Raw genomic sequence first — 27,618 nt, forward strand, 5'->3', positions numbered from 1 at the left:
CCTTTGCATCATTGGAAATGCCTTTGAGCAGCACTGGAAAATAAAGGGAACATACTGCAGTTTCGATTGTTGTGGGACTCAGGTTTTCTCTCAGCACCGCATACACACTTGGAGACATGGGAAGAAGGTCTGATGGAGAATGTGGCTCCATTGAATCACTTCGGCTTAAAGAGATAACAAGGTCAATATGGACAAGGATTAGAAAATAATAATAGCTCACGGTGACTTACTGTGTCAGGAACTCATTTCTAGGGCTTCATCTATTTGTGACACTGAGTTATCTGATTCATCATTTCATATCAGAACATTCAACTTGCTATGGAATATATGGCATTATAAGGGGAATTTTATAATTTTAGTCACAATAGATTGTGGTAAGTGTGCCCTAAAGGCTAGCTTTATGTATAAAAGGAAATGGGACATTGCACATGACAATGCTTTGCTCTCAGTTATGTGTACTCTGCTCTACTTTTAAATCTCTTATAGGAAAGCTTTTTATAAAAAATATTTTACATGTGACTAAGATTACTCACATTGTTGAGATGGGGATAAAAACGGAAGGAACATAACCTTTGCCACCCCTTTCTGTTGGTCTTGAAACTGGAAAAAAGAAGGCACAATGTTGGGGGAAAAATGTCAATATTAATAAAACTGGGGAAAAAAGAGTCTAGAAAAATATTAATGATAAGAGGAAGAGAGATAATACAGTTGTTCGGTGATACACAAAAATGTTTCATTAAATAGGGGACACAATCTATTAGATAAGCATAAAATGTGCAAGAAGAGAAAAACAAATCTCTTGGCAGGCCTAATCTGACTTCGTATATTAATGCCTCTAAACTGTATGGGAAAAGTTGAGAATCAGCTGTATTACCTGTCTTCTGCGTTTCATTTACGTCTGATTATAAGGACTGATTGAGTCATGTTTTGGAGGATATAATAACCCAGTTCTTTTCATTTAAATGGACACCAGTCAGAACCTTATGATTGCAAATGTTTTTGAAGTACAGACATCAGTGTTCCCGAAAGTATCATTGTGCTGTAGTAACAGTCATATGCAAACCTCACCTTGGAAAAATTCCCCAAACTTCTCTGGTATACCATGTTGAAAATTTGTTCCAATTTTCCAACCCTAATTTGTTGCATTGATATTTGTTATTTCATTCGATCAGTTGTTGAAAGTCACTGAGAAGTCACAGGTTTGTTCTCTTCTTTTGCATTTTTGTTTATTTCAGAGAGCATGAAGTCAGGTGGCTGTGAGTCTGAGTGACAACTGTAGGATATTCTGCATGATGGGGCCCAAAGATTTAGTGCTATAGATGAAGATTTCTATGGATTGTATACACTTCCATTAAAGAAACAGAATGATGAATGTACCTTAAAATTACATAGCAATTTAACGAATTTTCTTTTATGTATTCAACAAATATTTACTGAATGCCTGTTTTGGCCAGACATTGGTCTAGGTCCTTAGGATACAACCAGGAAAGGTTGGCTGGGTGAGTGGGGGAGGGAGAGGATGAAGCACAGATCCACAGGTCCCTCCCTAGCAAATGAACAAATACCCTGAGTTGTAAAACTAAAGTATGGTTGAAAATATAAAACTTATAAACCCTGGGGTTCCTTTGTAATATACAGACTTGTTTTACTATTAAAAGCTTCTCATCATTACCCCCTCTTTCTTTTCCTTTCCCCCAGTCATAGACGTGAAGTCTGCACCACTTCTGTCTTACAAAGGAGAAAACTCAAGCTCTCCGAGTGGCCTTGAGAGGCCCCCATGGCCACGGTGAAGTTTAGTTGCAGCTGCTTATTACTCTGCTAGTGTTAGAAAGCCCAGCGGTCCCTTTTCAGGAGCTGCTGACATACCGCTTCATTTCTAAGGCTTTGACCTCCATATGCCCTTAGATCTTACAAACATCAGAGTAAACAAAAAGAGGAACTTCATTTATCATTTACGTTGCTCCAATATGAGGTTATTTTCCAAAATCTTAAGGAAAAAAAACAAAAACAAAAACAGAAAAACCTAACCTTCGCAAGGCTGCGAGCTGTAGTGTTTACCAAAGGCTTTGTCTTTGGGAATGTCAGGATACAGGTACTTCAGAGGGTTTTCAGGAATGTTTTCCGCCATAATAACTTTGTAGTCTCGCAGGATGTCAGCGAATGGCAGAGCAGACAACCGGCCTTTATTGTAGGGTTCTACAGAGTGGAATCTCACTTCCCCTTGAAAAACAGAAATTGGAGAAATATACAGGTTCCTGTACACAGTCCTTGTGACCATTTTTTCCCTGCCCACATTATCTTCATGCCACTGGAGTGACTTGTCAGTTCATGTCACTTCAATGTCAGACCGTCTGCTGCCTGGACAGTATAGATTGTGCATACGATAGACTTTTTGGAATTCATGGGTACCCTGTTCTGAGACAACTGCAACTACTAATATGCAAGCCCACTGAATACATCACAAATAGATCAACACACCATACACTTCCAAAAACTGAAATCCCAGTAACTAAATTTAAGAAAACTAATTTCACAAGAATAAACATTAGTGAGTATATACCATTTTCAGAATGGTCCACCCAGGTGAAAGTTATTCCTCCGAGATGGCTTTCACTGAATCTTAATAAAAAGGTGCCAGGCATTTTATCCTTTAGCAAGAGCCGTTCCTTCTCTTTGCTAACAAAGCCCATGACATACCTAAAAATAGAAATGCATGATTTTTTCTGATCATTATTGGATTTTCACTTATTGCATTTACAAAGAGCAGACCTACAGTTTGTTTTGAGTGTAATCAAAAGTCATTCTCACCTGAAATACTCATATGTAGATTAATATACATAGTGATACTCCACGAATAAGAAATTGCAACTATTTTTTTCTATGGTACTAAACATGCTTTAGAGAAAAAGAAGTAGAAGAAACCAATAACAACAGAAAAAAAGAACATAATTCACTCATATGAAAAATATAGCCTGCAACTTACCCATCAATCCAAAGGGGAAGAATGTGTTTCTTAATTAGATCCAATATTGCTTCAAGCCATGTCCAAAAGGTAAATGATTTACCAGGTAAGTGTTCCTATAGGAATAAACAAGCACATTAAGACAATGGCTATTTAAGTAATAATGTTGATATAATAATTTAAGTTCAATTTTTCAACAAAATAATATCCTGAAACTGGACAACACCTTAGTTTCTTTAAAAAACATTCTTGGCCGGGCATGATGGCTCACGCCTGTAATCCCAGCACTTTGGGAGGCCGAGGTGGGCAGATCAACAGGTCAGGAGATCGAGACCATCCTGGTTAACACGGTGAAACCCCGTCTCTGCTAAAAATACCAAAAAAATTAGCTGGGCATGGTGGTGAGTGCCTGTAGTCCCAGCTACTTGGGAGGCTGAGGCAGGAGAATGGCATGAACCCAGGAGGCGATAGAGCGAGACTCCTTCTCAAAAAAAAAAAAAAAAAAAAAAAAAAAATTCTTATCTGTGAATTTCTCAAAACCCCAGGTAGTAATATAGACTTAGGAACATTGTATTTAAAAACAAATGTATCTAAATGATGTTTCCCCGACTGTTTGTACCTTGCAGAACTTGGCCCAGGTGAGGTGACCATCACTGTAGCTAGATTGGACTGAAATGAAAGAAAATAATGAGATTTTTCATTTGACAATGAGATGCTTCAATTTTGTGCTCAATTTAGATATTTTTCCTCTTCCCTTTCAAGCATTTCTTAAGCACCTGTTATGGATTTGCAATGTACTGAGTGCTAGGTACAGTACAAATATAAGACATCATCCTTGCTCCTAAGAAGTTTATTATCTAGATAATAAGCTTTTTGGTGGAGGAGCTAACAATGGCTTTAGAAAGCAGGTGGGTATCTAGGATCTGGATGGGTAGAATATAAATTGTCAGAGGAGACAAACGAGGCCACTCCAGAGAGCAAGAGTAATATAGGACAAGGCATGATGGACATGGACATGGCTTATACTGGAGACAGGAAGAGCTGCCTAATGTTGGTAAATGAACATTATAAAACAAATTTGTGTAAGTTAGGTGTAGCTAGATTACCAAGAATGTTGCCTATTAAGATGGAAAGAATGGACTAGAAATCTATTAGACAATAAGTAGCCATTGGCTGTTTTGATCCAGAGCAGTGAAAGGACACAAGAGTTTTCATCTAAATTTTTAAGGAAATTATACTCATAAGAATAATTTGATAAAGGTCTGAAAGGATATGGTTGCTATCTATACTACATGCTTAAAAGCTTTACTCACTCTAACAAATATTTATTGAATGCCTACTATTGCTGCTTATGAATTAAATAAGGATCAAAACATGTATTTCCATTAAGTAAATTTTGTGATGTTTTCCGAAATCCTAATTTATTTAAGTACCCATTGATCCAAGAGTAGGTGCATGTGGCAAGCATCCCAGCACCATGTGAGTCAAGCTTAAATCACACATGATTTTACTTCTGCTGCACAAATGGATCTTTGGCCCTAATTTAACTAGAAATGCATATAGATCTAATTTTAACTCTTTTTTTTGGTGTTAAATATGTTAAACCCTGACTTGTCAAAATACAGCTTTCTTAGAGATTTTTTAGAAAAAGTTTGGATTATAGTTGGTACATGTAGTACCAATGACTCTATTTTGCAAACTTTAGAAATCTCAGTCAAAGCTGAAACTTTCTTGGTATGCAGAATTAAGTATTGCCCAGGTGGTTTAAAATTTCTATTACATTTCCTAGACCTAGTGAAGGAATCAGTCATTTTCCAGTTGGTTTATGTCAGTTGAGACATTCATATGAACGATCATATGGGGCACCATTAAGGCTTCACATCATATTTAGTGGAAATATACCCTGGAGACTGGGGTGGGGAATAGACAGGGAGGGGCTTTAGACCTGGACAAGTCTGGCCTGCGGCTTGGTTCTGCTGTGTACTAGCCATGCAGCTGTGGCAAGTCACTTGACTTCTGCACTCTAATACAGTCACTTATAAAATTGATAGAATAAGGTGAGCCTTGCAGGACTTTCCTGAGGATTAAAAATAATATAACACTTAGCTCTGTGCCTGGCAATATAGTAGGCATTGAATAAATTATGATGATCATCATTATTATTAATAGTAGTAATAGCGTCCCGGTTATTTAAAATGCTTTAGTGCCAAAAACAGAGGCGAATCCTGTCTGTCTACCAGCTCTCACCTGTAAGCTTCTCTGCCAGCATATTGAGTTGATCTGAATTAAGGCCACGACCAACGTACGATGAAAACTGCCAGCTCATCACCTCCAGTAGTTGACTCAATGTGGCAGGTGGGGGATTATTAAAGAAAACCAAGTTCTGAAATAGAATCATGATGATGATTTGTTAATTATCTTACAGTGGGTAGCTAGTGAGCAGGGCGAGAGAGGTCTCCCCGTCTCCCCACACACATACTAGGAATGTTGGGTGACCATTAGGTGATGGTCAGGCAGTTGTTAACTGTTTCTCTAAAGTCATAATTGGTCACAGCTGGTGCCAAGGAACGACCGTGTTCTAATAGAAAACACCTAAAACTGCTCAGCAGCGTCCCAGTAAGATCTCAGGTGTGGGGAGAAGTAACACAAGACCCCTGAAGAATGCCAAGCCCAAATCAAGAGGTCAAGCTGCACACTTGGCTTCTCAAGTTGCCCGCTTGGTCCTCTTCCAAGTTGTACTTTCCTTTCCTTCCTTCTCTTACTGTTCTAAAGCTTTTAATAAACTTTCACTCCTGCTCTGAAGCTTGCCTTGGTCACTCCTTCTGTCCTATGCTCCTCAGTTGAATTCTTTCTTCTGAGGCAAGAATTGAGGTCGCTGCAGATCCATACACATTCACCACTAATAACAATTATGCTTATGACACTGTAATTCAATATATAGGATTCCTAATTTAAAGTCTTTTGGCCAACCTAAGTAAGTATAAAATATCATCTCATCTCTGTTGTTCTTAAGACTGACATCGTCTTTTCCTAAAAGTCTCCCTGTTCTTTGAGTATAATATAATCAGAGCTCCATCTTTCTTCAGAAGCATCACTTGGCATCTCTTGAACTTTTCTGTATCAGTCTACTCATGCAGGTACTTAACACTGTCCAACAAGTAATTTGACAGATACTCTATTCTAAAACAATATTCATCCTAAACAAAACTTATATTATTTAATTGGTTTATCATGGGGTTGGCACAAGTTTTACCTTGACCAGACCAATCATCCCAAAGTACTAGAAACCGTCAAGTCCCAGGCTAGGGAAGGTGGCCCTACAATATTATGATTAACCTCAAATACCTGTTTTATGGACACCATAGTAGTCTTTTCTTATTTGCTCTACGTAAACAAAACAAAACAAAACAAAAAACAGAGAAATGATCTTGCTATGTTGTCCAAGCTGGACTTGAACTTTTGGGCTCAAGAAATTCTCTTGCCTCAGTCTCTCAAGAAACTGAAACTACAGGTGTGCACCACTGTGCCAAGCTAAATAAGAGAATATTCTGTGTGATTGACTACAAACGAGATTGTGCCAGAAACTGGGTCAACAATAGTGAAACATAAGACTCTGTCACAGATTACTGGAAAACAGATGTGTGAAACTCAAGCAAGGTGTTTCAAGAAGAGGAAAGGAAGAATTCAGAAATCCAATGCGGTGCCTGGAGAAGGCTGTTGTGAACATGAGCTAAACTGGGCTTAGATTAATCATGAAAAAGAACCAATTCAAGAGATTTCAGAAGGCGGGAATAAAAGAGGACACAGCATCCAACAAGGAATGGGCAATAGGAAGAGGAGGAATGAAGAGAAAGAATTTCTCGGGAGATGGTTTTTTTGTGAACCTGAGAATGGTGCCTGGAAAAGTGACCAGAAAGCACAGAATACAATCAAGGCCTAACGGCTTAGGTTTCAAAGCAGGATAGAATTAAGAGGAGAAACCAGGATTAGTTGTTCAGACTGGTTCTGTAACTAGGCTGTGAATCTGTGTTTTCGGAGCTGTATGTTATCTATAGTTCTAGATTCTCATCCTAGAGCCATGTAAATTTGGGATGATGAGTGTGATGATTTTGGTGACTTTCTTACAGAAGGAGGTTGCTGAAGAAAGCTAAGTGCAGCACTGCTCTGTGAGGCTGGAGGATGGAGAAGTATGCCATCACTCCTTCTACTCCCAGGAGTTGGAAGAAAGCTGAACAAGTGTTGATCTAATGGGGATCAGCATTTAATGTCAGGGGCATTGGCTGTCCTTCACCTTAAAGACCAGGCCATTTCTCTGATAAGTTCTGCTCTTTTCGGGGCACCCTGCACAGTCTACCTCTCTGCAGTTAATTTGTCTCAGATGCTAGGGCACTTGAGGAGGAGAAGGAGTAGGGCTGAGTCATTTCCTTATTAGAAACATTGAATCAAAGGGAAAGAACACTAAGCTGATTCATTATGATCTTGTTCTTACTACTGGGATCTAAAGTAGAAGAATTCTTCCCTTTGGAGGGAACATTTGCTCTGAATTAAGAAGAAATGTTGTTATTTACATCTGACCTATTTTCTCTAGACCTTAGTGGTTTCCAGGACAACACACTGAGGTTTTGAAGGAGGGGTGCAAGGGGAAGTGCTGACTCATCTTTTTTGCCACTCCCTTCCCTGGTTGTCTTATAAGAGCATCTATTCACGGCTTGCTTTGTGACTTGAGGCCAATTTTGGGCCAGTGTTACAACCACCAGATGGCATTAAATCCCAGCTTGAGCCTAGGATGGATGAAATCTGTAATCGACTTGAAAATGCGTGCTGTCAGAATACAATTGGGCAAGATTGATGAATATTCTAATTACTTACTTGGAAACCAATTCTCTACCTTCATAGAAGAGACTATATGGACAAGGTGGGACCAGAGCAGCTGAGGAGGTAAGAAGTTTCCTTCAGCTTAGTTAACAGAGACATAGGATGGCCCTGGAACTCTCTGGTACGTACATAGTTGGGAGCTGACCAGACCCTCAGAAATAATAAATACCTGTCTGTTACTTTTGCTAGCAGAACTCTCTCAGGGACCACATACATCAGAACATACTACTTTAAATATGACATGAGAGGAAACACACAACTAGAAATAAAGCAACTCTCACCCCACACCCCACCGGCATACATATGTTTTGATGCAGATGTGTTTCTTGGCAATAAAACAAATCAAATAGAATTAAAGAAGGTGAGGTAGAAATAGAGTCTACCTGGGAATCGTTGGTTGACACGTTGTACCAAATGATGGATGCCCAAGCATTAGGTAATTGACTGACGTTGGAAATCATCACCACAGGCAATGAGCTGGTCTGGTTTGGGGGAAAAAGAGCATAGTTATTACAGGTAGTCCCACCTTACATTGATCTTATGCTTGACCCTCGCCTGTAAAGGGCCAATCTCAAGCCAGTCCCACGCCTCCGGTCCTGATGTCCATGCTGCCCTGGTCACTGAAATGACTTGTGAAGGCCATGGAACTTTCTGAGCATGCATGAGTAAGGGCACAGAGAGGAAAGAGCAGGAATCCTTTCAGAGTGCTCAGTCAGGCAGCTTCCCAGTATCTCCCCTGACATCGTGGACATGTTTATACTTTTTAAATGTCACCTGCTGCCTCAAGTGCAATATATTACAGAGTCTTTTGAATTAGCAACAATCTTCTTTATAAGTTAAAGAATCTATTTTAAGTTTTTCTCTGGAATGAATCAGTATCTTCAAATTACGACCTAACACCTAATTAACGTAAACACTGGAAGTGGGAGGTTTCTATTGTAAAAGTAGGAGATGTAAGCTATGGGTGATAGAGCCGTCTGTGCTATTGTTACAGAACTAACTCAATTTAGTATTCTTGGTACCGTGGTTTTCTACTTTATGAAATAAACAGGCTTTTACAAATTAGCCTGGGAAACTAATCAACTTATAGTAGTCTTTCCCCAACAACAGACATTAGATTCCTATAGATGGTAAAATACCCATTTGAGGAAATTTAACAACTCATAAAAACAGAGGTTTAGGGAAAGGAGATGAGGAAGGAATTTATGAAAGATTTTAAAAACATATTACCATCATTAAGATAAAAGAGCAAAGGCAGAATTCTAAAAGAATATACTCCACAATAGGATCATATTCAGGGTGTGTGAGATTGTGTTTGTTCATTCATGCACTCGTTCATTCATAGTGTTCTGCCCTCAAGGTGCACATAGTCAATCAATGCTCAATTTAATCCCAAAAGTTTCTTTATTCTTTCTTTTAGTGGTGATTGTTTTACGAGGATCAAAGCAACGTACTGTAATGTTCCTATTATTTGTCTTTGTTCATTATGTTAGAGAAATCTTCTGTGAGTTTTTATGTACAAGTTAAAATTTTGAAAATATATTACTACAAAAAAATATATCACCACATGACATAAGTTCAAGGATACTTATTCCTCTTTAGACTTTCCACTGAGTGTTCATGACTCAGGAAATCCCAGAAAACCAAACAAAGAAGAACCTGAGCAACAAATTATTTAATGTATATAAAGTTCATAATACCCTTGAACTTTTTATTTTATTTTATTTTATTATTTGTTTATTTATTTTTTTGAGACTGGGTCTCACTCTGTCACCCAGGCTGGAGTGCAGTGGCATGACCACCACTCACTGCAGCCTCCACCTCCTGGGCTCAATTGATCCTCCTGCATCTGCCTCCTGAGTAGCTGGGACTACAGGCATGTGCCACCACACCCAGCAAACTTTTGTATTTTCAGTAGAGATGGGAGGTTTTGCACTGTTGCCCAGGCTGGTCTCAAATTCCGGGGCTCAAGCAATCCACCCACCTTGGCCTACCAAAGCACCCAGCTACCCACAAGCTTTTATCATATATATTTAACCAAATTATTATGTTAACTAGTGAATATTTGACATATTGATTTTCTAAATTAAAACAAAAGTAATGAATAGGGAATGTACTAAAACCTAGAAAAAACCAAACTTACATCTATTAATGCTGATCAATTCCTGCAAATACCATGAGTAAATGGTGTATGTTCTTGAAACACCTACCTCCAAATCTATGGTCAGACCATAGAGGCAGATCTGTGTTTCAAAGGTTATGGAATGAAGTTCTTCAGTCACCATGTGACAGCCCTAAGGGAGAAAGAAATAAATTGTTACCTCACAAATGCATACTCACTATCTAATAGAAGACTTGTTTCTATATAAATTAATACATTTATTAATAAATTAATAAAGGAAATGCCCCCAAGCCATCTCTACTATTGAACATTCCCTCTTATTGATTTAAAAGTTATATACAGTTTGGAAAATCTTCATTTCCCCAAACAGAATGATTTTAAGTCTTCAAAACAAGATAATTTCTGGCTTTAAAAATTCTAGCATAGTTTTTTTCCATTGAAATTTAGACAAGCTGTTCCTTATTTTAATATTTGAAAATTGGTCCTTTCGAGTTACCAAATGTTAATAAAAGCAATCTATATATGCATAAGTATACAGATACAAGTCTTAGTGTCACAATGAATCTGTTTAAAAAGAATGCAAGACCTCCTTCTGGTTTAACATGGTAGGTGGAGTATACGTATTTTCCTCTGTTCCCTCCAGACACTCCAATAAGGTAATAACTGGAGTTTTATTCACTTTCCAATAAAGTAAAACTGTAATCTAGATCCCTGAGTGAAAAGTAGGGGAGTGTAGAGTGAGGGTAGAAGAAAGAACACAGGGGTTGAAAGCACCGAGCACCCTGAGGCTGCAGAAAAGAAGACTGCAGACCAGGATGTGCTGTAAGAGCCCCAGCTCAGGCAGTGAAGTCTCCACCCCTCCAGACCTGGGCACAGGAGGGAGGTTTGCTCTTTGGAGCAGATGAGTCAGAGTAATTAGAGAGGCTCTCTACATTCTGGGAACAAGGTCAAGCTGCAGTCAGGGGTTAGGTGCTGTGTGTGCTAAAGAGAGGAAGGTCCTGTGAAAATGTACAGTGAAGCCCATGTTTGCCCCTTCTCCGACACCTAGAGCCAGGCTTAAAAGCTCCTGGAAAGGTATCTGGGAAGTTTGCCAGACCAAGGGAGGTAACATACAGATGCTGCCTTCTATACCCACCACCGTCCCCCAACAACCCATTGAAACAGCCAGATTCTAATAATCACCCTAAGTCTACAGTTCCCATGCACATAGAGTTTTCAGGCAGTTTTTCAGTGCCCTTCTCTTAATGATTAACAGCAAGCTAATGATCATCAGGCATTTGACAAACCCTCTCACATGAAATGAAAATGCAAAAACAAAAAACTCAGAGGAAAAGCAAAATGTAAAAAAAAAAAAAAAAAAAAAGCAGAAGAAGAGTAAAAAAACAGTGAAAAAAGTCTACTGTATTCAGCTCAGTTTAGTCAATAAATATATGGCATGTTGAAGGGGCCTCAACCATTTGTAATGAGAAGATAATGCTTAGATACTGATTTGAACAAACCAACTGTCAAAAGGCCTTTTTTGAGACAATGGAGGAATTTGAACAAAAAACAGGATTTTATTAAGTCAGGATTAAAAAAATGTTATTTTGTTTTTTGCGATAAGGGTAGTGTGGTTAGGTTTAAACATTTCTTATATTCTAAAGATTCCTGCTGAAGGATCTACATTATACTGTACTATCTAGAATTTGAGAACTCCACGAAAAATGTATGTATTGTTGAAGTTAGGTGATGCTTAAATCCATTCATTGTATTTTCCCTCTATTTCTGTATATATTTGAAAATGTACATTAAAACACTTTTTAAAAACTATATAAAACAAATATTACATCAGTGAAACAAGAATAGAATATTATTGTAAGAAACATTCCGAAAAGAATAAAGAACCACTTAAAAAGAACAAAACCACTTAAAATATAATAAGAGAAATAGACAAGTCAGTAAAAAGATTGGACATAGAGTAGAGGAAATTTCCCAGAATGTAAAACAAACAAAAAAACCCCACAAAGATGTCAAAAACAGAATAGAAAAGATAGCAAATAAAGAATTATACATGAACTGCAACAACAAACTAACACAAGTTCCAGAAAGAGAACAGAGAAAATGGAGCAGAGAAAATATCAAAGACATAAACAAATTGTAACTCTTATACCACTTATGCAATTGCTACAATCACTTTGGAGAACAATTCCTCAGTGTCTAGAAAAGTAGAAGATGCACATTACCTATACATAACAATTCTTGTTGAATCATCTGGTTCTGACCCATCTGCTACCAAATATATATAAGTCAAAGATTTTTTACACTCGTATTAAAAAAAGACATGTAGAAGAATGTTAATTGAAGAATGTTTATAGTAGAACTGCTTATAATGATAAAATGATTCATCAATAGGAGAAGAGCTAGCTATACTGTGTATATTTATAGAGCAAAAAGCTATACAGCGTTGGAATAAATGATCCACAGCAACATGAATCAATGTAGGAATGAGTCTCAGAAAATATTTTGTTGAGCAAGAAAAGCAAGTTGTGATAAAATATATATATAAGGATGCCATTTATGTAAAATCCGAATTTATAATACAGAATAATATAAAGTATATAGAAACATATTCATTCATAGAAAAAGTATAAAGGCATTCTTGAAAACAATAAACATCAAAATTCAAGACAATGGTTTTTGGGAGGTGGGTGGGTACAGAGAAGAAATGGATTAAAGGTGGGGGGTGGGGTACCAGGTGTCTTCAACTATATTTGCAAAGTTTGAATTTTTAAGCTGTTTGATGGGTGTTCATGCTATTATTCTTTATGTTTTTACGTGTTTTCAATAGTCTATAAAAATGAAGAATACGACAAAACTTTTCAAACTAAAGGACATGAGTGTTCAAATTGGAAGGACCCATGAATGGCTGGCACAATAAATAAATGAAGAGCCGAACCGAAACTCAATCCTGTAAAATTGCAGGAAACCAGTTTAAAAGTTTCAGGAGTGCAGGAAAAAAAAAAGGCATTTATAAATGATTAAGAATCAGAATACAAGATAAGTAGAAGACAATGGAATAGTGCTTTAAGAATTCGGAGGAAAAATGATTTCTAACCCAGAATTCTATATCCAGCCAAACTGTCAGTCAACTATGAATGGGAAAAACGTTTTCAGATATGCAAGGCCTCTGGAAATTTGGCTTCTTAGTACTTTTTCTTTGGAAACTACTGAAAGAGTCTCTCTAATAAAAAGGAGACAGTAACCTAAGAAAGAGGAAGACATGAACCCAACCAGGAGAAGGGGGTGGGACTCCCTAGGATAACGGTGAAAGGGAGTTTCAAAAACAAACAAACAAAACAAAAAACAAAAAGCCACAACCCTACGATTGCACAACAGGATCAGAGGGCAAGTAGCCAGGACTGGAGCCAGAAGATGGAGGGCTCCCAGAGCGACGTTGCCAAGAAAAAAAGAAGAAAGGAACTTATAGATTGACATGTTTGACCAAATTGTAAGGAGTTTTCTTGTTCTGATGGAAAGTTTGGGGCTTAATTAGTGACAGGTACATAAATTAATCAAATCAAAAACTCGGGGAAACTATTAAATCCAGAGAAAACAAAAAGTAATACAAGAATGGAAATACAATCATAGTATGCTATATGGCTTCGCTGTTAACAATTTTTATATAATCATAATAAGGTAAACATTGAATACATTGAGTAAATGAAAATGTATTATATAATGATATTGTGAAGATGGGGGAGAATTTCTATGTATGGAGACCTGTTATAAGAAAGACATAGATTAATCTTTTATAGAAAATCAGAAGTTAGACACATAAAATTAAAAAAATCAAGAGATATCAGTATTAGCATGATATTTACAGCTCAAAAAATAATCACCTCTGGGTAGGAGTTTGACATAGAAAGAAGCAGGAAATTAAATTAGTCCCTGGTGAAATTTTATAGTAGGTAAAAAAGGACCAGCAGTATTGCCATCACCTAAAAGCTTGTAAGAAAAACAGGAACTCTGACCTCATTCCAGGCTTACTGAATCAGATTCTGCATTTTAACAAGAGTCCTGGGTGAAATTTGAGAGGAATTATTCTCAATGTGTGTATCCTCATTGCGTTTAATCCCAAAAGGGAGATGGAAAATTTGGAGATATAAAGCTTCAACAATTTATAAAATGAGCCCTGGGAACATGTGAACATGTAGGATTATTTACATCAGAAAAGTCAGGGTGGGCAGTTGGTGGTGGCAGGGTCACCTGAAAAGAAAGGAAGGTCAACCTAGGTATGCATTAATAAGTCAGAATTCTGTTTGCATTTGAAATCTGAAGTAATAAAAATAGTCTAATGTGATGATATGAACAAGAATTCTGTGATTATGTGAGAAGACTTCCTTGATAATGAGAATGCTACATTTAGGATTTGTTATTGAGAAGGAAGTAGATCTTTGTGATACTTTACATTGCCTGCAGGTAGTTACATTGACTAGGGTGGAATCACTTCTTACTGGGTTAGTAGAAAGTTATGTTTAATCAAAATTCTGCTTAAAAATCCCTAAACCACCCCTAAAAGTACTCCCAGCACGTCAACACATCAAACAGCCAGTTCCTCTTCTCCAGCCCCTTTATGTTAAAATAAGTTGCTCTTTCTTTGGTTGAGCTTGAGACGGACTAGTTGTCTTGAGTGTAGGCACCAAGAAGGTGTATTTTTGAACAATAGAAAATTTCACTGCCCTCTAGGGAGGGGATGCTTACACTATACAAAACACTGAAGAATCTACAACTTCCACTTCCTGTTCACTAATGGGTGCCTTTCACATTATCTCTGAGTTCAATGGTGCAGAACATTTGAGAGGCCTCAGGCAAGTGCACAGGGATCCAATACTGTATGTATAAATATTTAACCATTATCAATCAAGTTAACAAACTGTTAACATATGGTCTAGCCTCCTGCCTTGACATACCCTTCACATAACCTAATTGGCCGGGTTTTAGCTCCTCAAAGTCTTACTGGAACATGGTGGCATGGGTAAAGATAGCACAGCCATCTTGGGCCATTGCCTGTCCCCTTTGCTTCTACCTCTGTGAAGGGCCTTGTATGATCAGTGTGACCTCTAGGTCTCTCCAGTGTCTAGACATGTTTGCACTGATGGTGTCATCTGTGCTTGGGAGAGTAGACCTGGAGAGGCCTAAACAGGCCCTGGAAGTGGGGGCTTCAGGTCTTCTGGGCTGGGAATTCTGGCGTCCTGGATTCTGGGTGAGCACATTGCTTAAACCCACAGAAGACTTTCTTTGTAGGGAGGACTGCAGCTGGAGGATGACTGAAGGAAAACTTTTGGAGCTGAGGTGCTATGATATTGTGATATAATAAGAAATCTATATTTGGTCCCTGCACCTGGTTACTAAGACAGAGCTCCTAAGACCTTTCTAGATGGAGATGTTAGGTGAGTCTTCTGTTCTAAAACTTTGGTCTTTGACCCTGGTTCCTGACACAGGTTCCTAAGATCTTTGTAATTACCTTAGTGATAGGATTGTCTGACAAAGAGCTCCTAAATTTCTGGAATTTTCTGGGTGAATTTTCTGGCATTTTCTATTCTAATGAAGTGTCTCTTGGTGGGCTTCTAAATAGCCTCAGGATGAGGCTTGGTTGCTAGGGGAACCAATCATGTGATTAGAGAGTTGAAAGTTCTACCCCACTCCCTGACCTCTGGGAAGGGGAGAGGGATTGAGAGTTGAATTCATCCACAATGGCAATGGCGATCAACTTTGTGATGAACTGTATGTAATGAAGCTTCCATAGAAACCTCAAAGAACAGATTTTGGGAAGCTTCTAGGTTGCTGAAGACATGGAGGTGCTAGGAGGGTGGCGCACCTGGACAGGACATGAGAGCTCCACACCCCTTCTCCGTGCCTTGCCCTGTGCATCTCTTCCATTTGGCTGTTCATCTGTATTCTGTGTAATATCCTTGATAGTAAACCAGTAAATATAAGTAAAATGTTCCCCTGAGTTTTGTGAACTGCTTTAGCAAACTCATTGAACCTGAGGAGGGAATTGTGGGAACCCTCAATTTATTGCTGGCTGGTCAGAAGTGCAGATCACAACCTGGGACTTGCGATGGGCATCTGAATCGGGGGCAGTCTTGTGGGACTAAGCCCTTAGCCTGTGGGTTAAGGTAAAGAGTGTTAGAATTGGGTTAAATTGTAGGACACCCAGTTTGCGTCTGCTGGAGAACTGGTTGTTAGTGGAGAGAAACTCCCACACACATTTAGGTGACCAGAAGGGAGGCATGGAGAGTAAGAGTAGAAAAAAGTTTAGTGTTTTCCTCTTACAGGTCCCATTGCTCTCACATTCCAGCCTCTATAGTTTAATTTCTCTTTTTCTTTTTGAGACAGAGTTTCGCTCTGTCACCCAGACTAGAGTGCAGTGGCATGAACTTGGCTCACTGCAACCTCCACCTCCCAGGTTCAAGCGATTCTCCTGCCTCAGCCTTCTGAGTAGCTGGGACTATAGGCATGTGCCATTATGCCCAGCTATTTTTTGTATTTTTAGTAGGGACAGGGTTTCACCATATTGGCCAGGCTGGTCTTGAACTACTGAGCTCAAGTGATCTGCCCATTTCAGCCTCCCAAAATGCTGGGATTACAGGCATGAGCTACCACGCCTGGCCTATATAGTTTAATTTCTATGAATAAATATACATATGATCATTCAGTACGGATAGCTTCCTTAGCTCTTTGAGTTATGGAACCTGTGTGTTCACCACCAAATATCAGGGTCTTAAAAGTGTGAGAAACCAGGATTCCACAGACAGAGCAATGACACTCAGGGTCGTCCATTAGCTTTGGAAACAGTCTTTACGCTTTGTACAGTACTCTACTGAACTGAAATGTGGGTGGTGAGAGGGTGATTATTTTCTCAGTAATTCAAAACAGTTTCTAATGTTTACTTTAAATCCCTGATGCAATCGTGAGGCACATTTAGAACAAAATCCAGCAAGGAAGCTGACATACTATATGCAAGACTGGAGGAAAGACGCTGTGACCAAAGAAAGTATTATTAATTTTCACAGCTTGCATGACTGTCATAATCTTCATTATTTCATCAGTGTAGTCTAAGCTAGAGACACTATTCAGTCTCTCATTTGCAGGTTCCATTCCTCACAGATTGGAAAAACATCATATATAAGATGCATTAGTGCCTGGCGCGGTGGCTCATGCCTGTAATCCCAGCACTTTGGGAGGTCAAGGCGGGCAGATGATCTGAGGTCAGCAGTTCAAGACCAGCCTGGCCAACATGGTGAAACACCGTCTCTACTAAAAAAAATGCAAACAATTAGTTGGGCATGGTGGTGTGTGCTTGTAATCCCAGCTACTCAGGCGGCTGACACAGGAGAATTGCTTGAACCTTGGAGGAGGAGGTTGCAGTGAGCCGAGATTGCGCCACTGCACTCCAGCCTGGGCAACAAGAGTGAGAAGCTCCATCTCAAAAAAAAAAAAAAAAAGGATGCACCATTAATGTTTGTATCAAAGCCATCCTAATCATCCAAGATGATTACAGATACAAAATATCCATATTAATGATATTTACATTATATGGTATATTACATTATGTGGCACTGAATATAATAGCTGGATTGACTGTATTGTATGTACTTCTAAAGAAAAATACCCATTGGAAAATCCGCTAAGAAACTAGAAAACTGGACAACCCACTTAACCAGGGCTCCACTTGGAAAAAAAAAGTACAATGAAAGGTAGGTCTAGATGTCACCATATTCTTCTCTGTTTCTTCTGCTTAGTGTCTAATAATATACCTTGGAAACCTAGAATATATTAACAAATGGTTTTTTGTTTTTTGTTTTGAGACGGAGTCTTGCTCTGTCACTCAGGCTGGAGTACAGTGGCGCGATTTCAGCTCACTGCAAGCTCCGCCTCCTGAGTTCACGCCATTCTCCTGCCTCAGCCTCCCAAGTAGCTGGGACTACAGGCGCCCACCACCACACCCGACTAATTTTTTGTATTTTTTAGTAGAGATGGGATTCAACCTGTTAGCCAGGATGGTCTCGATCTTCTGACCTTGTGATCCGCCTGCCTCGGCCTCCCAAAGTGCTGGAATTACAGGCATGAGCCAACACGCCCGGCCAACAAATGATAATAGCTTTTAACTTGACAGAAACCTCTGCTAAGAAAAATATGACTGGGATAAAGGGTGATTTTCATCCAAATTTCTTGCTTATCTCTTAACACTCCATAATTTGTTGTAATGCCCCCTATGGAAAACTATGTGGAATAGAAACAATTAAAATAACCCTTTCATTTAGTGACTATTTATTGAGCACCTATTATGTGCTAGACACTGGGTTAGATCATGGGAAACAATGAGAAGAGAGGGAAACAGTGGTCCAATCACATGAGAGAGAGCTTTTAATCACAGAATCACAGAATCAGAAGACAGGAATGTAAAATGACAACACTGCTTAGCTCATAAAGCCCTCTGCTGCATTCTACAAAGTCTAAGGTTTTAGTAATATTTTTGTACAATTTCTCCCTCAAAAAAGTGTTGCAACTCTTCAAATTAGTTCAGTGAGAAATCAACTTGCTATGCAAATGCCTGGGCTAGCTGGTGTGTGAGTAGCGTGTCTGTGTTTGAGAACACTGAACCTTGAAAGAACATCTGTTTGGCTATTTTGTTAAATGAAACTCAAGTCACCCAGGCTTTACTAATAGCTTCATTGTGCTTCATGACTTTCCACCACATAAACAAAATTACCTAACACCTCAGTCTGTGGCTAAAACTGTCATTTATCGGTTAAAGCCCACTGACAAAGAGCAAACTGGAGAGAGTGCAATTCCAGCTTCTCTAGTCAAACAGTTTTCACATTTCAATAATCACTCTCTAGCTGGCTCCCGGCTAGATAAGGACCTCCAGGGAAAGGCTGCTTCCTGTGAATGTTTATTTTACAGGGACAGACTGATGGCCTCAAAGTCTGGCCACTTTCTAGGTGATGAAATCGTTTATTCACGTTGACTCTTCCCAGGAGAGAACATAGTTGAGAGAAAGGCAGTGATTGCTGAAGTTGATTTTATGATAGCGTGTCTACAGATTCCTCAAGCAATGTTGTGAAATTCCAAAGCAAATTCTTAAAATTAAATTCATTTTGAAAAATCTAAAGCTCCTACCCTATGTTGCATTTCTGAGGATTAAAGAATCTTAGTCAAAGGAACTTCAGAGATTGTCTAGTCCAATGAGTCCAAATGGCTTTTTTTTTTTTTTTTTTACCTTGGTACATATTCTTGAAAGTAAACTTCCCACCAGTTTCCATCTGTAAATACATAAAATAAAGCTGCCTTGATAGAAACAGGTGTGAGGGAGCCAGAGCTCCACATTTCCCCAACCCCAAGGGCGAATGGGGTTCCTGAGGTACCTCTTAGGCATCTTTAGGTTTTCGAAGAGAATGGGTCTTGTACAACTTCCTCCTTTCACCCAATCCTAAAGCCAGGAGCCCCTGTGCATCCTGACAGGTTGGCTTTTCTTGGGTAATCTCAAACAGTCACAGGCTGCTGCAATTCTAGGGAGGTTTGGAATGGCAACTTAGGGAAACTATAATTGATGACATCTTTGTCCGTTGTCAATCATTTAATAACTATCTGATACAAACTCTTGCAACCACAAAACTAGAATGGAGGGATCCAAAATTGTGTGTGTGTGTGTGTGTGTGTGTGTGTGTGTGATGGAGGTGAAGGGCATTGGAGTGGTAGCAGGAATCCCAGACATGAAATCCCGTAAAGGGGCATACACAAATGGTGACCTGAGGTTTCAGGGACCTGGACGTGGAAGAGGGAAGTGGCTAGTCTCCTGAAAGGGACCACATCTCCAGTAGAGCACCTGGCAGGTGAGCAGAGAAGGAGAAAGATCGGCAGTTGTCTGAAGTCAGGTACCACGTTTTAGAGCCCAGTTTTCCCATCTGTGTAGACACTTGCTCCCTCCAGAGGAGGCTAATCTGTAAATGCCATCACCAACATCTACACAGCCCACCACCACTGACTCACACACAGCTCATTCAGGCCTCATAACAACCCTTAGAAGTGTAGGTTAACATTAGCACCATTTTGTAGAAAAGGAAACTGGGAGTTAGAGAGGTTAAGTGGCTTGTGCAAGCTCAGATTGCCTGAAGAGGCAGAAACCAACACTGCTATCTCCACTATCCCACCGAGGCACGACACAAGTGCAAAAGGAGACACAGTAGATGAGAGAGGTCAACAACATTTTCTGAGGAAGCATTATTTTAAATTATGGTGTGAGACAAACATGATTTCTGAGCAGGTGGGTGAGGTGCACTCTGTGAGATAGATGGGGTGAGGTGACGGGGCAGGAGGAGTGCCAACCAGCTCGCCTCTCCCAGGGAAGGTTTTGCAACCCACAGGCAGCATAGCAGAGGGGCCAGGAGCAGGGACACGGGATCAGACTGCCACGGTTTTATCTTGGCCCTGCCATCAACTGCCCCCACAATCTTGAGTAAGCTGTGTGACGACTCTGTGCCTCAGTTTCCATAACTGAAATAAGTATGAGGCTAATAGTACCTACTTCACAGTCTTATTGTAAGAGTTACAGAAATCAGTGTTAGTGAAGCTCTTAGTGTCCAGTATATAGTAAATGCCACACGAGGATTGTTGAAGACATTCTTAGCAGGCGGTGAACTCCTGCTACAGGTGCTCACAGATAAGCAATAGCAACTTTTTGAAACTTGAAAATGAGGTTACGATATCCTAGCTTCCTGTTTTCCTGAAATTTGTGACCACCATCCTTGGCCTCATGACTTTATGAACTTCACTTTATTGCCCGTTCTTTCCTCACTCTTTCCTAACCTTCGCGTGATCATCCTTACTGAATGGCCAAGCCTCCGATTCCCAGCTTATCTTCCTTCATGTATTTCGTGACTAGTCAACAGTTACTGCCGCACATAACATACGGTTCAATCCGTGGCTTGTTTTAAATGTACCTAGGAGTCATACTAAAATTCTACCAACAGGTGGAGCTCAAAGAATAGCTTAAAATAAAATTAACCCGATACGGCAAACCTGAAAAAAAAGGGAAGAAATAAAATCATCCTGATATAACTGTATGATTTTGCTATTCATCAGAAAATAAGAGGAAATAAATTGAAGGCAATATAACTAGACAGTGTTAACAAGACAGTGGTTGGTTTTTCTACAGTGGAAGATGATTTACTTAGATTTCTGTCTCTAGGGAAATTCAAGGGAAGATTTTCATTTTACATTCATAAAGATCACAATATACTACAAGAGTTGAGCTATTTGGATTTATTCGATTTGCTTTACTTAAGAAAAGTTCAGGATAATGATGCTTAGTCTGTTCAGATTCATAAATAATACTCAGGGATGTCAAGTTGAGTGAAATGTTGCAACTCTGGCCAGAATTCCAAGGAGATGTGTGAAATGAGCTTTCATTTAAAGTGTGCCAATGTTTAACTAGGAAGTTTAGAAAACCTTATGGGTTTCTATAAGCCGGGAAGAATGTCTCCCACTCATTTGTTTTACTAGAAGCTCCTTAAACCCAAAATCTCTGCTCTTGTGATTTCTTTGACTGCAGAGACCTGCTTAGGGAGCTCTGCCCTGAACAGCAATTCTACCCTGGAAGACTGAGCTTGTCTTCACTGAGGCTATGATGTTTGGCAAATGATCTTTAAGACACAATTAAGGGAATGAAGAATTGTTGGAGGGCAAAATGGTAGGGCATTAAATCTTTTGTGACGGATCTTTATGGTTTTGTGGGGTGTGATAAATTGGATATCATTGGATACTGGATTTATAAAGTGCTTTTCCTCCAAACAATTCAAAGATCTTTTTCATAGGAGCTGTGATTATAAAACCAAGAGCTTGGATCCATATGAACCACCTCAGAAATAAACCTCACTGCTTCAAAATCGCATCACGTAGGTGGTTTTACACCTGCAGCACCTCTGAGCAGGGCTGTTGAGCATGACTATCCTGATCTCTTAGAGGAAAAAAAATGCACTATTTCTTCATCAGATCATTTGCCAGACATCACATTTTCAGGCCCTGGCAGAGCAGGTACTCAAACCCAGGTTTTCTAGTTCCAAATATATAGGTCATTGACTTATGCCTTAGTTTCGAGGTCAACTCAATAGATGTTCTCCAAGGTCATGTTCCGTTCATGATTTGACCACTCTATCGTCAACTAACTCAAATGTGAGTACTCAGACTGCATCAGTTTGTTCTTTCATTCAATTTGTCTAGTGAAATGCAAACATTAGAGAGCGAGGTAATTGGTATCTCAAAATAATAGGGTTGTCTTTTGCCCCACATATCGTAATTTTTCAGCCTGACTTCACATATGTGAGAAAATGAGTGAACGAAAATGACGAATGACAAGGATATTTCTTAATAATGGACTGACTAAAGAAACTATGGCATATCTGTAAAATGTAATGTAACGTAAGCAATTTAAATCATGTTCTCCAAGAGTATTTAAAATTAATGGAAAACTGTTCTCCAGGCTGGGCACGGTGGCTTACGCCTACAATCCCAGCACTTTGGGAGGCTAAGGTGGGTGGATCACTTGAGCCAAGGGGTTCAAGACCAGCCTGGGAAACATGGTGGGACTCTGTCTCTACAAAAAATACAAAAACTAGCCAGGTATGGTGGCACACGCCTATAGTCCCAGCTACTCGCAAGGCTGAGGTAGGAGGTTCACTTGAGCCTGAGAGGCAGAGGCTGCAGTGAACCAAGATCTCACCACTGCACTCCAGCCTGGGCAACAAGTAAGACCCTTCAAAAAAAAAAAAAAAAAAAAAAAAAAAAAGATACTTTGCTATGTGAAAAAAAGCAGGCTATGAAGCAATGAGTATCATATATTTTTAAAGTAATATGTACATAAATAAAAGACTAGAATGATGTATACTCAGATGTTAATAGTTATTTTCTTTGGAGGGTGTTATTATATGTTATTTTTATTTTCTCTTTTTAAAAAGCTTCCTCATATTGTCTGCAATTATCAAGTTTTACATCTATAATCAGAAAAACATGAATTTGATTTTATATGAAGTCAAGCAGTTTAAAAGCTTTGTAAAAATAAGATATTATAAGATCTATTCCCAGAAAAATTCTGTAGGAGAAAACATTTCCTACCTCATTTCCTTTACCTCCAGCACTGGACTTCATTTCCTTTGGTTGCTTTGTAAAAGAAAACAACAATATTTAGATGAAAAAGCATTATCAGCTACATATTAAGTTGGTCGTACCTGTTGCAGTCATTTTCTTGGCCACAGTTTTGACTTCTAGAACAGCAACATATTTTCAAACTCATTGAAACCTGACACAACTGCCCAGATTTGACAGAGAGGAGCTTCCTGTCTCACCCCATGGGATGCCACTTTAGAAACTTGAGTTGGCATATCACTAAGACTTTAGCTTTCAGCCAACATTTTGAAAAAATGAAATCATGCTGGGAACTTGCAGAATCCATACAGCACTCCTTTGCACCTGCAAAGCATCATTTTAGCTAAGCTGTAGGTGATGATTCCCAATCCCTGAGAAACCAAGTCTAACGGAGAAGACTAGAAAAATGAACTATAGGGCAGTGTGAACCATATAGCATAGTAAGCTATTAAATGACATTACAGGGGAAGAAGACTTACTGACACAAAATAAATGTGCATTGATAGAGATTACTGAATGAAAAAAAGAGGCAGAAAACAAATTATGTAGTATGTATTATTTGATCCCACTTTAAAAATACATACACATAAATATTTTAGAAAAAAGAATGAAATTGTAAAAATGAAGATGTTAATAGCATTGCAAGGTGGTGGAGTTATAGGTGACAATTTTTAAAATTTTGATTTTGTTTTTTTTTCTTTTGAGAGGGAGTCTCTCACTGTCATCCAGGCTGGAGTGCAGTGGTGCAATCTCGGCTCACTGCAAGCTCTGCCTCCCGGGTTCATGCCATTCTCCTGCCTCAGTCTCCCAAGTAGCTGGGACTACAGGCGCCCGCCACCATGCCCGGCTAATTTTTTTTTTTTTTGTATTTTTAGTAGAGACGGGGTTTCACCGTGTTAGCCAGGATGGTCTCAATCTCCTGACCTTGTGATCCACCTGCCTCGGTGTGAGCCAAAGCGCCCGGCCAATTTTTATTTTCTATATTTATTTTTGTATTAAAAAGCAATTAAAGTTATTATGCATAAGATAACCAATGTGAAAATGCTTTGCAAGAGCAAAAGAGCACCGTAAAAACTGAGGTTTTGTTATTTTATATATTGTACCTGCTGAAATAAAGACCTGATTTTTGGTGTGTTCCTTGTCCTTCCTTTTCCATGTGACTTTTTTGGGAGACAGACGTTTCTAAGTTAAGGGCTCTTCCTACTTTACTTATTACTAAACCTGGCCCCTTGTTGAAAGTTCCTGGAGGGTAGGACTTGAGCCTAACAAAAAAGAGTGCTAGTTACAAGGGTGTCTATAATACATTATTCTTTATTACATTTTATTTACTTGGCGGTTCACACAGGAAGGATTCAATTAAAAAAAAAAAACATACTCCTCAATACTAAAAACCAAACAAAAACAAAAACAGAAATCAGAATAAATTTCTGTATGCAGATATCTTTCTGTTAACCTACATTTTATCTTTGAGAAAGTAGACTTTTTGAGGCATATTCGGTGGTGCCCAGACATTCAGTGAGGCAATTGCTAAATGTTAATAAGTAGAAGGAGGAACATGGTTTCTGGCGAGAAAAATAGGTCTTTGGGGATCTAAGAACTATGCAAAGAATTAGAAAGAAGGCAGAAAGATAACTCTAGGTCAAGAGGAAGTGGTAAAAGCAAGAAGCAACAGGATGAGGCTGGGTCAGAGCTTTCTAGACATGCCAAGGTGAACTGTGTACAGCTGCTATACCCAGGAACATCCTATTTCCCCAAGCTAGCCTCCTAAAATGAAAGCGCTTTTAGCCAGACGTGGTCATTAGAGATGTAAAAATGAAACCAGGAATGCCTATCCATTATTGCATGTATGTGTGTGTGCCTTTGTACTTTTGTATTTGTATATCATAATTGTACACATTTTTGTGGTACACATGGTATTTTGATACATGTATACAGTGTGTAATGATCAAATCAGGGTAATTGGGATATCTATAACCTAATTTATCTTTTCTTTGTGGTAGGACCATTACAATTCTTCTCTTCCTGCTATTTGAAAATATACAATAAATTATTGTTCCCTTCTATATATTTTTTTTTTTTTTTTGAAGACTGAGTCTTACTCTGTCATACAGGCTGGAATGCAGTGGCGCAATCTCAGCTCATTGCAAACTCCGCCTCCTGGGTTCAAGTGATTCTCCTGCCTCAGCCTCCTGAGTAGCTGGGATTACAGGCGGTTGCCACCACACTGGGCTAATATTTGTATTTTTAGTAGAGACGGGGTTTCACCATGTTGGCCATGCTGGTCTCGAACTCCTGACCACAGGTGATCCGCCCGCCTCAGCCTCCCACAGTGCTGGGATTACAGGGGCGTAAGCCACGGTGCCCAGACCCTTCTACACTATTGAAAATCATAATTTATTCCTTCTAACTGTATCTTTGTATCCATTAACCATCTTTCTCTTATTCTTCCGCCCTGCTTCCTTTCCTAGCCTCTGGTAACCACCATCCAACTGTCTGCCTCCAAGAGATCTACTTTTTTAGTTCCCACATGACTGAGAATATGCAATATTTATCTTTCTGTGCCTGACTTATTTCATAATGACCTCCAGTTCCATCCATGTTGCTGCATATGACACAATTTCACTCTTTCAATGGCTGAATAATATTCCATTGTATAACACCTCTCTATTTTAAGACAGATTATCTCTGTCCTTATCAGCAAAATCTACTGACCAACTACTATGTATACTTAGGTACTCTGTCTTCATTGTTTAGAACTCAGACCTTCTAAGTTAAGGTTCGGTGCTCTTTCTACCATTTTAATTCTTCACTGATGGCATGTTTTATTTCTCGATATGGTTCCTAATTTCTTTTCTTTTTTTCTTTTTTTGAGACAGAGTCTTGCACTGTCGCCTGGGCTGGAGTGCAATGGCACGATCTCAGCTCACTGCAACCTCCGTCTCCCGAGTTCAAGCGATTCTCCTGCCTCAACCTCCAGAGTAGCTGGGATTACAGGTGCCTACCACCACGCCTGGCTAACTTTGTATTTTTAATAGAGACGGGGTTTCGCTATGTTGGCTAGGCTGGTTAGAACTCCTGACCTCGTGATCCGCTCGCCTTGGCCTCCCAAAATGCTGGGATTACAGGCATGAGCCACTGTGCCCGGCCAGTTCCTAATTTCAAATAAGAAATGTTTAAGCACAAAATATACTGAATTATAAGGCCTATTAGTAAAGATGTCTCTGATTTTCGGGAAAAAAACCTGTGTAACTTTACTGCCAAACTTACCAAATGTCGAAATTCTACCGAGAGACTCCCATTGGAAGATTCTTCAATAGACATGGCTTTGACATTAGTTCCACAAAGTACAAATCTTCGGTTGCTAGAGAGGAAATCTTAGCTATTTACATGGTCTCAGGTAAAATATATTTACAAGAGCAGCAAGAAAGATTCCACAAAGTAAATGTCTTACCTTAGAGTTGAAACATTCCTGTAAAACCAAGAAAATTCTTTAAAATAAGCTATTTAATAGATCTAGGAATAACTTTTTATACTTTATTTTATTTATTTATTTATTTATTTTGAGACAGAGTCTTGCTCTGTCGCCTAGACTGGAGTGCAGTGGTACAACCTTGGCTCACTACAACCTCAGCCCCCTGGGTTCAAGCGATTCTCCTGCCTCAGCCTCCTGAGTAGCTGGGATTACAGGTGTGAGCCACCGCACCTGGTCTCTACGATACTTTAAAGCATAGTGTATAAAATTGATTTCAAGTTTTTATAGTAAAATTTTAAATTTAAGATAACCATTGAGTTTTGTTAAATGTTTGAACTTCAAAGTCAAATATTTGAAGTACATTCATTATATAATGTTAGAGAAGTACATTTAAAAGTTCAAAATTATTCTATAAAATAAGGGCCATTCATTTTTAAAAGTCTTACATTTTGAATTACAATTCAAAATGAAATTAGAAAACTTACTTGTCAATTGATGCTTTAACCTTTACCTGATAGTTTAGTTCTGGCAATTTTATTAATAGCCTGGAAAGAGACATCAATAAAAAAAAAATCAAAGATAAAAATCAAAAGTGTTTAAAAACCCTTTTTTATATTTAAACATTCAAATATACTTATGAAATATGCATATAAATAAACCTTACATAATCTACAGTTTGTGTTTTAAAAATGTACAATGCCTTTTTAGTTTGCCATGTTACTAATGTTGACATCAGTCACTTAATAGCATTATTGACAAACACTTGGAACTGTTTCCATATTGCTTCAGTTGATGTTTGCTGGATAATACATTGGCAAGGTCAGAAAAAAGCTATATATTTTGGTTAAAGCCCAAATGTAGGTTAGATGTATAGATATAAAAAATTGTTGTATGGCTTCATTTTATCCTCATATTACCAAAAAAAAAAAAAAAAACCAACTTTGTAAGCTTTAATGATAAGTGTTTTATGGTGAACATACTGAGACAGAACTCTAGTAAAAT

At 38.8% G+C, this 27,618-nt stretch overlaps 1 protein-coding gene and 1 long non-coding RNA gene across 6 annotated transcripts in view; both read right to left on the reverse strand.

Moving 5' to 3' along the window:
* Window positions 1-27,618, reverse strand: part of STAT4 (signal transducer and activator of transcription 4) — a 123,368-nt gene that overhangs the window by 1,340 nt on the left and 94,410 nt on the right. For 4 of the 5 annotated variants that reach the window (XM_003907744.3, XM_021924382.2, XM_021924383.1 and 1 more), the window contains 13 exons: window positions 27,102-27,161; window positions 26,596-26,613; window positions 26,412-26,505; window positions 23,115-23,159; window positions 10,048-10,131; window positions 8,221-8,319; window positions 5,210-5,345; window positions 3,582-3,631; window positions 2,984-3,078; window positions 2,561-2,697; window positions 2,029-2,220; window positions 534-600; window positions 56-164 (listed from right to left, as the gene is read on the reverse strand). In XM_003907744.3, coding sequence (XP_003907793.1) covers window positions 56-164; window positions 534-600; window positions 2,029-2,220; window positions 2,561-2,697; window positions 2,984-3,078; window positions 3,582-3,631; window positions 5,210-5,345; window positions 8,221-8,319; window positions 10,048-10,131; window positions 23,115-23,159; window positions 26,412-26,505; window positions 26,596-26,613; window positions 27,102-27,161 — 1,186 coding nt within the window. The remainder of the gene's footprint in view (window positions 1-55; window positions 165-533; window positions 601-2,028; window positions 2,221-2,560; window positions 2,698-2,983; window positions 3,079-3,581; window positions 3,632-5,209; window positions 5,346-8,220; window positions 8,320-10,047; window positions 10,132-23,114; window positions 23,160-26,411; window positions 26,506-26,595; window positions 26,614-27,101; window positions 27,162-27,618) is intronic. The other variant, XM_021924384.1, reaches the window with a different exon arrangement.
* On the reverse strand, window positions 18,269-22,576 carry LOC110740981. Its single transcript, XR_002516424.2, has 2 exons — window positions 19,370-22,576; window positions 18,269-19,267 (listed from the first exon to the last, which is right to left on the reverse strand). It is a non-coding gene; the product is annotated as an uncharacterized LOC110740981 (long non-coding RNA).

This window comes from Papio anubis, chromosome 10 (genome assembly GCF_008728515.1).
Source record: "Papio anubis isolate 15944 chromosome 10, Panubis1.0, whole genome shotgun sequence".
NCBI classification, from domain to species: Eukaryota; Metazoa; Chordata; class Mammalia; order Primates; family Cercopithecidae; genus Papio; species Papio anubis.